Raw genomic sequence first — 13,321 nt, forward strand, 5'->3', positions numbered from 1 at the left:
GTGTGTTGTGTGTATATGTGTGTGGGGGGGGGTGGAGGGGTGTGTGTGTGTTGTGTGTGTGTATGTGTGTATATGTGTGTGTGTGTGTTGAGTGAAGTGTGTGTGAGTGTGTGTGTGTGTGTTCTGTGTGTGTATGTGCGTGTGTGTGTTTTATGTGTGTATGAGTGTGTGTGTTATGTGTGTGTGTGGGGGGGGTGGAGGTGTGTGTGTGTTGTGTGTGTGTGTGTGCGCGCGTTATGTGTGTGTGTGTGTGTGTGTGGGGGGGAGGTGGAGGTGTGTGTGTGTGTTGTGTGCATATGTGTGTGTGTGGGGGGGAGGTGGAGGGGTGTGTGTATGTGTGTGTGTGTGGGTGGGGGTGGAGGGGTGTGTGTGTGTGGGTGGGGGTGGGGGTGGAGGGGTGTGTGTGTGGGTGTTGTGTGTAGGGGGGGGTGGAGGGGTGTGTGTGTTGTGTGTGTGAGTGTGAGTGTGAGTTCTGTGTGTGTTTGTGCGTGTGTGTGTGTGTTGGGGGGGGTGGAGGTGTGTGTGTGTGAGTGTGTGTCATGTGTGTATGTGTGTGTGTGTGGGTGGGGGTGGAGGGGTGTGTGTGTGTGGGTGGGGGTGGAGGGGTGTGTGTGTGGGTGTGTGTGTTGTGTGTAGGGGGGGGTGGAGGGGTGTGTGTGTTGTGTGTGTGTGTGGGTGGGGGTGGAGGGGTGTGTGTGTTCTGTATATATGTGTGTGTGTGGGGGGGTGGAGGGGTGTGTGTGTGTGTGAGTGTGTATGTGTGTGTGTTTGTGTGTGTCTCTACTCCAGTTGGCAGAGGGACACTGAGCCCTCCCACAGATTAAACCCAGCACAGAGGGGTGTGTGTTGAGTGAAGTGTGTGTGGAATGTGTGCAGGAGGGTCAGTGTGTCAGAGTCAGAGATGCTGTAGAAGGACAGAGTGCCAGCCGGATGGTCCACACACACTCCTACCCTGTACACATACACTCCTGCACCAGCACCATCATCACACACTCCTGCTCTGTGGTAGGGGGAGGGACGGGCAGGTAGGTCTTTGGGGTTCTTATTGTGACGGACAGAGTAACTGTGTTTATCGCACCTCAGACTCCAGGAGTTTTTATTCCATCCAAACACACAGCCAGCATCCTGTCCTTTCCTGCTGATTCCTTTATATGTCACTGCAATATCAACCACTCCCCACTCAGACAGACTGAACTCAGCCTCCCAGTAACAGCGCTCACACACACTCTCTCTGCACAGAACCTGGGGCACAGACTGGAATCTCTCTGGATTATCAGGATATGGCTCCACTCTCCCCGGTGTGCGTGTCACCTTCCTGTTCCCCTCAGACAGAGACAGCTCTCTGTGTGCTGTGTTTGGATCCAGTGTGAGCCGACAGCCGTCTGCACACCAGAGACATTAATGACATTAATTATTATTCATATTCACCTCATTATGTGAGTGAGAGATTTTTTGGTAAAGTCTCTCACTCTCTCTCACACACACACACACACACACACACACACACACACACACACACACACACACACACACACACAGTACAGTGTGTATCAATGGAAAGTGTTCTGCATCAAAAAGACTCACATTTCCTGGGTCCTGGTTTGATCCTGTTCTCTCCTGCATGTTCCACACTGTAAGAAACACAGAACATGGTAAGTGTGTGTGTGAGTGAGTGTGTGCGTGTGTGTGAGTGTGAGTGAGTGCGTGTGTGTGCGTGTGTGTGTACGTGTGTGTGAGTGTACGTACAGCAGTGTGAGTGTGTGTGTACTTACAGCAGTGTGAGTGTGTGTGTACGTACAGCAGTGTGTGTGAGTGTGTGTGCGTGTGTGTGTGTGAGTGAGTGTGTGAGAGTGCATGTGTACGTACAGCAGTGTGTGTGTGTGTGTGTGTGTGTGTGTGTACTTACAGCAGTGTGTGTGTGTGTACTTACAGCAGTGTGAGTGTGTGTGTGTGTGTGTGTGTGTGTACTTACAGCAGTGTGAGTGTGTGTGTGTGTGTGTGTGTGTGTGTGTGTGTGTGTGTACTTACAGCAGTGTGAGTGTGTCCAGTTTAGCAGCAGACAACGCTCTCACTCCTGGGTCTCCTGGGTGATTGTATCTCAGGTCCAGCTCTCTCAGGTGTGAGGGGTTTGAACACAGAGCTGAAGCCAGAGAATCACAGCCTCTCTGTGTGACTCTACAGCCTGACAGCCTGCAGAGAGAAGAACACACACACCTTACAGCACATTCACATAAACTAACAGAGCTGTAAAACATTGACAGTGTTCCCCAAAATGTAAGTAGTAGGCCAAAAAGAAAAAGGTTTTTTTCCTGATGCAATTTGGAGGCTTCTGGTGCATTCTAATGCGTGAAATTAATCCCTAATACATGCCTTTATTCTTAAGCATTTTGTTAAGTTTAGCTTCAAAGATGCCAACATCACATACAATTTAATCTTGTACTGCCATTAAACAAATTTGTTCAGAAAGAAAGAAGAAAATATGGTAATAATAACTCTCTACTTGAATAAACAAAGTATTTTACAAAGCGTGATATAAAAGATACATGTTTCACTTTAATGATATTGAACAATAACTCTAATATGACTATGTACAAATTAAAGTATTAGGTTTATATATTCAGTAATCCATGACAGACTCTGACTCTTCCCAGTCCGTGTGAAGAGACACCAACACACACACAAATGCACATACCCCGTACACACACACACACACACACTCACAAATGCACATACCCCATACACACAAACACAAATGCACATGCACGCACACACACACACATTCACACACACAAACACAAAATCTACTACACACATATGCATATCCACTAACATACACAGACCCCCCGACACATATACATACTAACATACACATACTCCTACACATGCACACACACACAGACACACATATTTAAATGCCTCATTCAAGCTTTTAATGCTTTAGAAATGGAGAAGGGCTTGATAAGGGTGAACTGTGATATTCTGGATTATGTACTGTAAAAAAAGCACAATGACTCCAAGAAACACATCCTGGGCGTGACAGGTGCGTGGCTGGCAGAGGAGCCCCCCTCCCCGCAGCGTTTCAGCGCCAGGCAGCGGAAAACCGAAGCAGTGAGAAGTCAGAAATGATAATACAATTTAACACTGCTTAGAATATAGCCAAAGAAGAGCTACCTTTCACTAAACTTGAGTCCCAGATCATCCTTATGAAAAGGAACGGGTTAAATGTAAACCCATTACAGCAATGAAACTGCCTGTGCCCAGTTCATTGGGGTGATCGCAGAAAAAGATGTCTGTACAAATCATGGATTCAATGTCATTCATGACTGATGGAGAAACAGACATTTCCACTAAGTGTGGGAGTGTGAGAACGTCTAAAACCGCATGTTGTACAACGGGAGACCGGCCAACATGTTATTGGCCACATCGAGGTGGAGCATGGCGATGTTATACATAGTAACCCCAGCTCAAGTTAAGCAGAAATAAGACATGCAACACATTTAAATAGTCATTATTCAGAGATGAATAATATATGATTATGATTCAATAAGCATCTATAGGGCCCTAACTATGGAATCTGTCATTTCATATATTCTGTTTGATTTTTCATGATCATTTTCTCTGTTTTAAAGCCATATTGTTCTGTGGATGTTTACATAAAAACTCTTGTAGTGGCTTAAGGAGATCACCACTATCTCTTAAAAGTAGTTAGACATGCTGTCCCACTGCAACATGTCCGGTTAGAAACACAAGAGGATGCCACTGAATTCTCAACACTATTTATCACTGCCACAGTTAGCACACACTTTCAGTTGAAGATGTGGTTCTGAAAGGGATAATTATCTAACCTGGTAGCATCATGTACATGTTTAACCAGCACAAATATGGTTATAACATGTGAGACATTATAATCTAATATCAATAAACATGATGCATCCACCTCCACACTGTATTAGAATATGGACACTTAACCATTCCACAGTCAACACTGCCCTCTGCTGGGTTCAAGCAGCAACATTTCTCGCACCTGTTGGCCGACAAAAACAGTTCAAAAACAGTCAAAATTGGAAGGAAGGAAGTACATATAAGGAGTGGGAGGCGGAGACAACAAATGGAGCACAGGTGAAACAAACAAATGAGTGAATGGAGCAGGAAACGGAGCAGGAAACAGACTACGGAAAGCACAGAGGTAACAAAAGCTTTAGTCTTCCCCGGCCCTGACATTCCACTGCTTAGCCCCATTTCACTCCGCACGCAGCACGGCTCCGGTGTGTATACAGCACCTAGGACACCGCAGAACATTTTACACCGGCTCCATTCCCTTTTATTTCTGTCCTATGTGGCACATACGCAGTTAAGCAAGCCAATTAGCAACAAATTATGTTTACATGTTAGTATGTTTACACAGAATTTTGAAAGCGTCTTTAATCTTTTCTTGGCCATCTCTTTAAATTGCCTGAAATTTTATTCCTTACACCTTTTAGGTATTTTAGAGGCATCAATTTATGCTAATCCTGCGCATCTGTTTTTGTTTACAATTGATTGGTATTCACCAGCATACATATGGGGATATGAAAAAAAAGCTGTGCCTAAAAAGTCCTCCACATTCTTCTTTGCTGATGGAACAGCCTAGACTACGCAAATGAATGCAAACTGCTGACTGATGTCATTGTCACAGCCCTTTTTGACTTGCTGCATTAGCACTATAGAAAGGCCAAATTGAAGTTGGTTCTCCACAAAAGTATAGGGTCTGCAATCTTGCATATGCACCCGACCATCAACTGTTGGATATATTAAGTTGAAATGTAATACATCATATAACTGTATGGTAATACGTACTTAATATGCACTCATATCAAAAGCCATATTAATGTGATAATCAATGAAAACAATGTGATTGGTTGCCACAAATGTGAAATCAATATGCACTAAGTTTTATTAAATTAAGACACATTAGTTATACTGTATCCTTTTTACTGTTTGTATGGACTTCAGAAAAAGACCACTAGAGGTCCCTCTGGAGCTGGAATGGTCCGAGAGGGGAGCAAGGGTTTCAGGTGTGGGTCCTGCGGGCCCTCGAGGAAATGGTGGAGGGAACATGTATTTTAGAACCACACTGATTCCACAATACAAAGCATAATTGGTGCCAAACCAATCAGAGTTGACTTATCTTCATCACGTATTGAGAAATCATTGTGGCGGGAGGTAGACGGAGAGCTGTGGGGCGGGAATAAGCCCGTCTGAAACTGTATAAAAGATGGTGTATAGTTGAATGATGTCAGGTCACTCTGCAGAGTCACCTCGGCTTCATGGTCTGCGTGAAAAATAAAGTCTGATATTCTGGAAGATCCTGCCTCATCCTATTTTAGAATTTAGTCTCAAAGTCTAAATTCTTCAAACCGGTGCACTGCTACGGGAAGACAATCCTAGGGGAAACGCTGTATTCAGTTGTGTCCTTTATTTATTAGAAAATTGTTTTGCAGCATATGATTTCATAATAGTATTATAGGTTTCTAAGGGTGCAGACATTGATGCTATAATACTTCACAAACATTTTATCACCAATACGACGTAAAAAACATTGCTATTATAAAATTATTAAACCACATACGTCACAATTCTTAAACCTCCCACCCAAAGCTCATGTACACATTATGCAGCTTTCTGACACCCCCAGATCTATTGTCCTGCCTACTACAACTCAGACCTCTTCACAGCAGTGACTGATGGGCCAGTTCTTACACCTAGGTCACTTCTACATCTACACTAGAAATTCAAACCGCAAAAAACATGAATGGCTACTGTTGACATCACATCAATGTAGCATCAAGGTTAGAAAATGCTGGACTAAAGTCATGAAGCAGTCACAGCAAAGATGTTGAAATTAACAGTAAACTGAAAGAGCCAGAAATCAGTGTTTTTTAAGATTCATTTATTAAATAAACCAAAGACCTCATGCACGGTAGTGGGAAATGATTGGAATAACATGCACAACTTTAGCAACAGTAGGCTAACAAGCACTTGAACTTGGAAAGTAAAAGCATGCTGTTTGTCTTTAATTTAGCAGAACATTACATTAAATCTCAGTTATTTAGCTAACATTTGATTAGATTAAGCAGGACCCAATCCCCCTGGATCAATATGGGGCTAAGGGCCTTGCTCAAGGGTTCTGCAGCAGCACGGATCTTACTGCAGCTTCACTGGGGCTTACCACCAACCTTCTTGATCCCAGTCAAGCACCTCAGCCACTATGCTATAGGCCGCCCCCTAAACTCAGGCTTAAGTTTTTGACGGGACTGTGATAAACTCATCTGTGACTAGCTACTAAATCATCCCCAATTTGGAACATTACAGTGGATACTTCTGGGAATTGATGCAATATACGGGTCGGAGTGTAGGTTTAAAAGCACACATTAATTAAACAATGAGCTATGCAGTTCAGAAGCATGCTTACCTGTAGGTCTATATAAGGCAACTATAAGAGGTTGACAGTTGTTCTACAAAACTGCAGAAAAATCACAGAAAGCATGAAAACAGGGAAACCACAGAGATGCCAAAAACAGGGACCACCTCCGAATCAGTGCAACTAGGCAAGAGCACCAATTGGGACACAGCCGAGGAATGTCCAAATATCAGCCCGACTTGCTCATCCTGCCAGCTGAGTGAATGGCTCTCGCTTGTCCCGACTGCAGAGCTTCTCTGCTCTAGCTCGCCAGTGGTGAAACAACCTCCCCATTGCTATAAGAACTGCTCACTCACTGCCCATTTTCTACAGCAGTCTGAAGACTCACCTCTTCACACTGTACCTTGACTCCTCTGCGGGAGTACGCTAATCTATTCTCACTTCTCTTCACCAGTCTCAGACTTTAGCCCAGTGTTGTATTATCGACTTTAATCTAGGACCTTCACATGTGTATTTGTCTCAGTACTGTAGTTCCTGACATTATTACTTACACACCTGGCCTATCTACCTTGCGTACTAGACTTATAAGCTTTATGTTGCTTTATAACTGATCCTATGCAAATTGTACCTAATCGGACCTGTTCTGTTGTTTGTTCTCTGACCTTGATTTGCACTTTTTCTTGTACCTCGCTTTGGATAAAAGTGTCTGTTGAATAAAATGTAATGTGATGTTTCGCAGAAATCACAGAATACGTAACTTCCGTGACAAACACAGCCATAATTATTAATATAGAATATCATTATTTTACTATATTATTTTATATTATAGCCTACTATATACTGTAATATAGAATTCTTATTCTTCTTGTGTTTATAGTTGGAAAAGAAAATGGAAAGGAAGTCTGTGCACCTACATAATCCCCATCATAGATAAATGTGATCATTGAATTACCCATCTCATATGTACTATGGATCGCTTCTTGATCAAAAATTCTGAGACCACAATCTCCTCCTCTTCTGTTTTAACTTATATCGATGCCAATTGCACATGATACTAGCTGGTTTTTTTTTAAAGCTGAAATGCTACTATGTAAATTTCACACATTTATTTTGAAAACGCCCCTGCATTTCGCTTTTATTGCCCTTTAAAAAATTTTACTTATCCAACCCCGATTGAAGAATTTGTGTTTGTACTCACCCCAGTCTCTGCAGTTTACAGTGTGGGTCCTCCAGTCCAGCAGAGAGCGCTCCCACTCCTGAATCCTGCAGCTCGTTGTCTCTCAGCTCCAGATCACTCAGCTCTGAGTGAGGAGAACGCAAGACTGAGGCCAGAACATCACAGCAGCCCTCTGTGAGATTACACCAACCCAGCCTGTGGAGAAACCACATACACATGGACACACACAAGCATTTAAATTCACTGGTGATTGTGATAATGTTCACCTTGGCAATTGATACATATGTCATTTCCTATGTGCCTATGCATCCCTGAGTGGTACATACAAAAAACAGGGAGAGGGTTATGTAAATTACATTCAGAAATTATTCTTAAATTATTTCAGAAATTAATCCACCAAATTCTAAGGCAATTATTTAGCTTCATTAACCAACAAATAACAAAAGATCAAGGTTGGGAACCAACTGCAAGGATTTAATTACCAAACATTTTCTCTATGACGATCATATATGAGACAGAATCTGATTTGCAACATGAATTTAATCTGCAAACACAAGAAACAGTGTTTGTATGATCACTGTGATGCACCTTATCCCCTGAGATATGTTCTTCGGTCTACAAAGATATACACATTTTTTAAATGGATAAAAATAACAGTTAATGACAGTTATTTTTGTCCTTGTCTTGTAACCATTTATATAAGGGATAGGTCTGGTCCATTGTCTCTATTGGTCAATTTGCGTTCAAGCCGTGCCAATATCCACGATGGCCACAAATCTTTAATATTACTCTGCGTTTACTCACCGTTATCTACTTTGTAACCTAAATTAACTTCATGTTATCATCTTGCCACTAGTAGCCTCCCAAAGTAAAACAAAATGAGTGATTTTAAAGTGTTCTTTCACCTTCTCAGGGATTTTAAATAGGCAACATCATCGCATCAAAATGTCGGCAACACCACCAAATCCTGGTGAAGCAAATGACTCATGACGACACTATAAATTATTTCAATAACTGCACATTATCTGAATGTGTCCAGATAAACGTTTACACAAATAACTTGTGTCAGTGTCATCAGGTGTAACGTAAAGTAGCAAGCTACCTAACGTTAGTGTAGTGGGGATACATTATTGCAATAGTGTTAGCAATACTGTTGCTTCGCAACCAATAAACTACTGTTCATAAAAATTCATTCAACATAAAACATAGTTCCATTAAAAATACATTCATATAAAGTTTGTCTTGTCTTTCTTTTGTGAACATTTTTAAAGATAAATGTGGTAATTGTTGTATAAAAATGTGATGGAACTCAAACCTCTGGTATATCGTGGATATTGACTCAGCTAGTGGGTGTAAATTGCCTAATCAACTGACCAAGTAATTTCAATATGATGATTTCTTAGTATTCTGGCCATTCATTTTGAAATATTCACTTAGCTAAATGAAAAACCACATTCAATTCAAAATTACGTTCTTCCCCATTTATCTGTGGCCTAAGAGTGACAGTAACCATGACGACATTGTTTAAAATGATAGCTGGCTCTGAGAAGTTTCCTGTAAGCTTTGTTCATTTTCTAAAAATACAACTGTACACAGCTTATAGCCATCACTCCATAAACAGTCAAAAGACATTTGCCTCAAATTCTTCCCCTCCACTGTTGTTGTTGTGTATTACCTGAGTTTTATTCCCGTTAAACTATAAGCTACAACAATAATCAGACGGAGACGGACTTGAACAATACAAGGACGCTCGTCCATTTATTTACTTCCAGAAACAACATGTGACCCGGAGGTCTCTTAAATCAGAACGGTTAGTAAGTCACTACCAATAGGTGGCAGTAACAGAGTATAACACCCCATGGACGTGCGGTCAGGGTAAGCGGGGTAGGCAGTGCCTACCCTGTGATAATCCAATCAAAATTACTAAACAAAACAAAAATAAAAATAAATGTTTTACATGTAAATGTAAATAGTTTTTCTAATATTTCATGTGTTTTATTGGTCCTGTTCTTCTTGCTCAAAATTCCCAAAATGTCTAAAACGGCGTTAAAATATGTCGTGAGGCGCTAGGCTGTACAGGATATGATGCAGCACTCCGTTTCATTGTAGTGGAAGACGCGCGTCCCCGCCTCTCGTTACTCTCAGTGGAACACGCGCGTCCCCGCCTCTCATTACTTTCAATGGCAGGGTAGGCAAGAGCTCTTCTGCCGACCCTGCTGAGGATTCATTCATTCACGAGACTTCATAATCCGCGCATGCATATTGCCTGGTTTGCGTGTTTTACAGTAGCAAGCCTACCCTGGACGACGTGTCACCTGTGTCATATCATATGTGTCATCATATGTGTCATCTGCGCAAGGCTTCCAGCCATAACGGCGCGAAACCACAAGGTGCTTAGAACCTACAACACAGTCAGAAACATGTCATGGAACAATTTCACAACTTTAGTAAGTTGGATTTCCAACAAAAGTTGGATTTAATTAAAAAAGGCAGACCAACACCAGCACTTCCCGAACTTCATCAGCGCAAGGGACAAAAAATTGTGCGCTCCTTCCATCAGGAGTGGTATGAAAGAAGAGTGGCTTTGTGGCTCAGCTAGCAATAGCAGGCTATACTGTTTTCCGTGCTTGCTCTTCTCAAGGGAGAGAGACAACGTCTTGGTAGGAGCCGGCTACTCAGACCTCCACAACCTTCCCACAGCAGTAGCCAAGCATGAAAAATCCGCATCTCACATCCAACATCAAATTGGATTCAAGACCTTTGGTAATTCTAGGCGTATTGATCTGGCTCTAAATGAAGCACACAAACAGCAAGTCTCGGTGCACAATGCGATGGTAAAGGAAAATCGTGTCTATCTAAAATGAAGACAGATTCAGCAAATGTATGGCTCATTTCTCGCCTCAAATGTTTTCAGAAACACATTTCAGTGAACTATTTTCGTAATATAACAGACTGTAGCAGCCAGGCTCGCTACTTCCGGGTCCGCGGGAGACAGAGACAGACGAGGCAGGAAGGAGAGCCAACGGGCCAGCAGACCGCTTTATTTAACACCAGTCAATAATGTACCTTAAAATAGGCAAAAGCGGAGACAGCATTAAATACATCGCAACATAATTATTTCCCATATTATTACCATTTTTTCAAAGTCGTCTTTGTGTCTCTCTGCTCCATTTCCTCCGTATCCGTAAGCTTTGAAAAAACGTGCACAAGTACGCATGTAATGAACGCAGAGTACGGACAGAACGCTCCGTCCGGATCCGTATGCGTATTTAACGTAGAGCATAAATGGGTCTTAACTAGGTTGGCAACTATTAACTCGTCAGGCTTATCACGGAGAAGTGGTTTTACAGTTAAACAGCATGATGTAACCAGGGTAAAAGACAAATTAATGAAAGGAACAAAAGAGAAAAGAAACAAGAATCAAGCCAGCCGTGGCTATCTAAAAATACAAACAAACGGAGCTATTGTTATGCAAAGGCGAGACGGAGACTCGCTTGCATAAAACTCCATAAAACTCTTCTTTGCGTCACAAACTGGTGGCATATCCGCATACGTCTTCACCTTCTTGGGTGCCTGGGTAATGGACTCTACAAACAGGGAGAGAATACTGATAATCCAAACATGGGCGAGATCGCCGTGAATTATCTAGATTTAAATGTCTTGTGGGTGAGTGGCCACCACAACTGATCTGTTTTAGGTTTACTTTATCAGATAAAGATTCTTAAGTTTAAAATAGCCGCTTTAGAAGCAAGCGTACCTGGGCTTGGATGCCTCAGCACATGGATACACAGCTCTTCCTGAACACCACGCAGGACCCCAGCTAGTCGTTTCTGCCACGGCCTATCTAGAATGAGCCCCGTAGTGGCAGACCTCTTCGGTCCCGCCCACTACATTGTGTTGGTGGATTTTTGGAAAGCTTTGTGTGATTCTTAATTGGGATGTAGTGTGTAAACTGCGCAGTGCTTTGAATGACACTTTGAATGGATGGTTGTCATATGAAAACGCATTTGTAGACTACCTCTTGCGCCCCTAATTTAAAAAGTCTAACTAGGCCTAATATCTTTGAGAATTTCGTTTAAGAATATCCCTTGCCTACCCAGTCACCGACCTCACCGCACGTCACTGTAACACCCAATACCAGAATATATGACATACTCCTCCCCACTTAATGAACAGGTGGCATTCTTAACCACCAGGAACACATTTCTGCCCCATTCTACTGGGTAGGTCACCACTATAGATCTAGGCGTTTTGGAGGCCGCCGTTCTCTATGCGAATAGCGGCTAATAGCACTGCCATCCGGCTGATTCACGCTGACTGTCACTGGAACAGACCTTGGTGTGGGACATGTTGACAGTTCTGTCTCTGAAACAGCTGCAGGAGTGGGTCCTGAAGAAACAGGTTCCATAGCCTGCGGTGCCTCCTGGGTGAGTGCGGGCTGGGCTGTCCAGCTTAGATGGCTCAGCACCAACCACAGACGGGGTTTCTACAGGTTCTGTCGCACCAGCAAGTAGTTGGTCAGTGTGTCTCCTCCAGACAATGTCATCATTGGTCCGAACTGTATAAGACACAGGACCGGTCTGTTCAAGGACTGTAGCAGGCATCCATTTTGGTCTGTTGTTGTAGTTACGTGCTAGTACATTGTCACCGGGGCGGAAGGTCCTTTCCTTCGCTCTTTGCACACGTCTCTCAACCTGGGCTTGTTGTTTCCGGTGAACGGTCTCTTTGGTCTTTGGTGGTTTCAGAAGGTCAAGGTTGGTGCGGAGCTGTCTCTTCATGAGAAGTGCTGCAGGAGCGACTTCTGTGGTTAAGTATTGTTTCTGTGTTTTTTGCGTGTGAGCAGTAGGTAATAAGGAAACCTTGTTAGTCTCAGCTGTTGTAGGTTTGTTGTCAAATCGCCGTGTTAGTCATACCAGGTATGTTGCTTTTCGTTATTAGCAAATCTAGTGTGTTTTTCACCAGCCGCCGGCAGTTTCGCTCGGTTCTGTTATTCTGATTAGGTGATCAGAATCAGTTAGACACTTTGGACGCTGCAATTGTTAGGATATTTATTAGATCGCTAGTTTGCATTAGTAATTAGCAGTTTATATAGACGTGCTCAGAGTCATTTTGGAATGGTATGGTGTGTCAGCACCCCATTACAGTCTGCTCTCTCCCCTTCAGAACGCGCTTCCAGCGACGTGGCCCTCCATGGCAACGGAACCCCACCAACCTCTGCTACCCCTCACTGACCCCCTGTGACAACTTCACAGTTGCAGGAGGGCTATGGAACTGCCAATCTGCCACACGGAAGGCTGACTTCATTACTGGTTATGCCTCCCTCCTGTCCCTACAGTTCCTTGCCCTCACCGAGACCTGGATTACACCAGAGAACACCGCCACCCCCGCTGCCCTCTCATCCTCCTTCTCCTTCTCACACACACCCCCTGGCCGTGGAGGTGGCACTGGCTTGCTGATCTCCCCTTTGTGGAAATTTTCTGCGATTTCCCTCACTGACCTATCCTTATCCACCTTTGAATGCCACGCTGTCTCAATTACTCACCCTGTTAAACTTTATATTGTCGTTGTTTATCGTCCTCCAGGTGCCCTGGGAAGTTTCCTTGATGAGCTTGACACTTTACTCAGCTCATTCCCTGAGGATGGCACCCCACTTATCCTCCTGGGAGATTTCAACATCCACCTGGAAGCCTCCCAGTCTGTTGCCTTCTTACCACTACTTCACTCCTTTGACCTCTCTCTGCAGC

At 43.3% G+C, this 13,321-nt stretch overlaps 1 protein-coding gene across 2 annotated transcripts in view; it reads right to left on the reverse strand.

Moving 5' to 3' along the window:
• Nucleotides 1–665: 665 nt before the first annotated feature.
• LOC133119396 (NACHT, LRR and PYD domains-containing protein 12-like) overlaps nt 666–13,321 on the reverse strand; it is a 60,649-nt gene continuing 47,993 nt past the window's right edge. For both annotated transcript variants that reach the window (XM_061229986.1, XM_061229987.1), the window contains exons 12-15: nt 7,599–7,772; nt 2,029–2,190; nt 1,585–1,631; nt 666–1,382 (exon numbers count right to left, since the gene is read on the reverse strand). In XM_061229986.1, the coding sequence (XP_061085970.1) occupies nt 781–1,382; nt 1,585–1,631; nt 2,029–2,190; nt 7,599–7,772 (985 nt within the window). In that variant the 3' untranslated portion in view covers nt 666–780. The remainder of the gene's footprint in view (nt 1,383–1,584; nt 1,632–2,028; nt 2,191–7,598; nt 7,773–13,321) is intronic.

Source organism: Conger conger, chromosome 19 (genome assembly GCF_963514075.1).
Source record: "Conger conger chromosome 19, fConCon1.1, whole genome shotgun sequence".
Taxonomy (NCBI): Eukaryota; Metazoa; Chordata; class Actinopteri; order Anguilliformes; family Congridae; genus Conger; species Conger conger.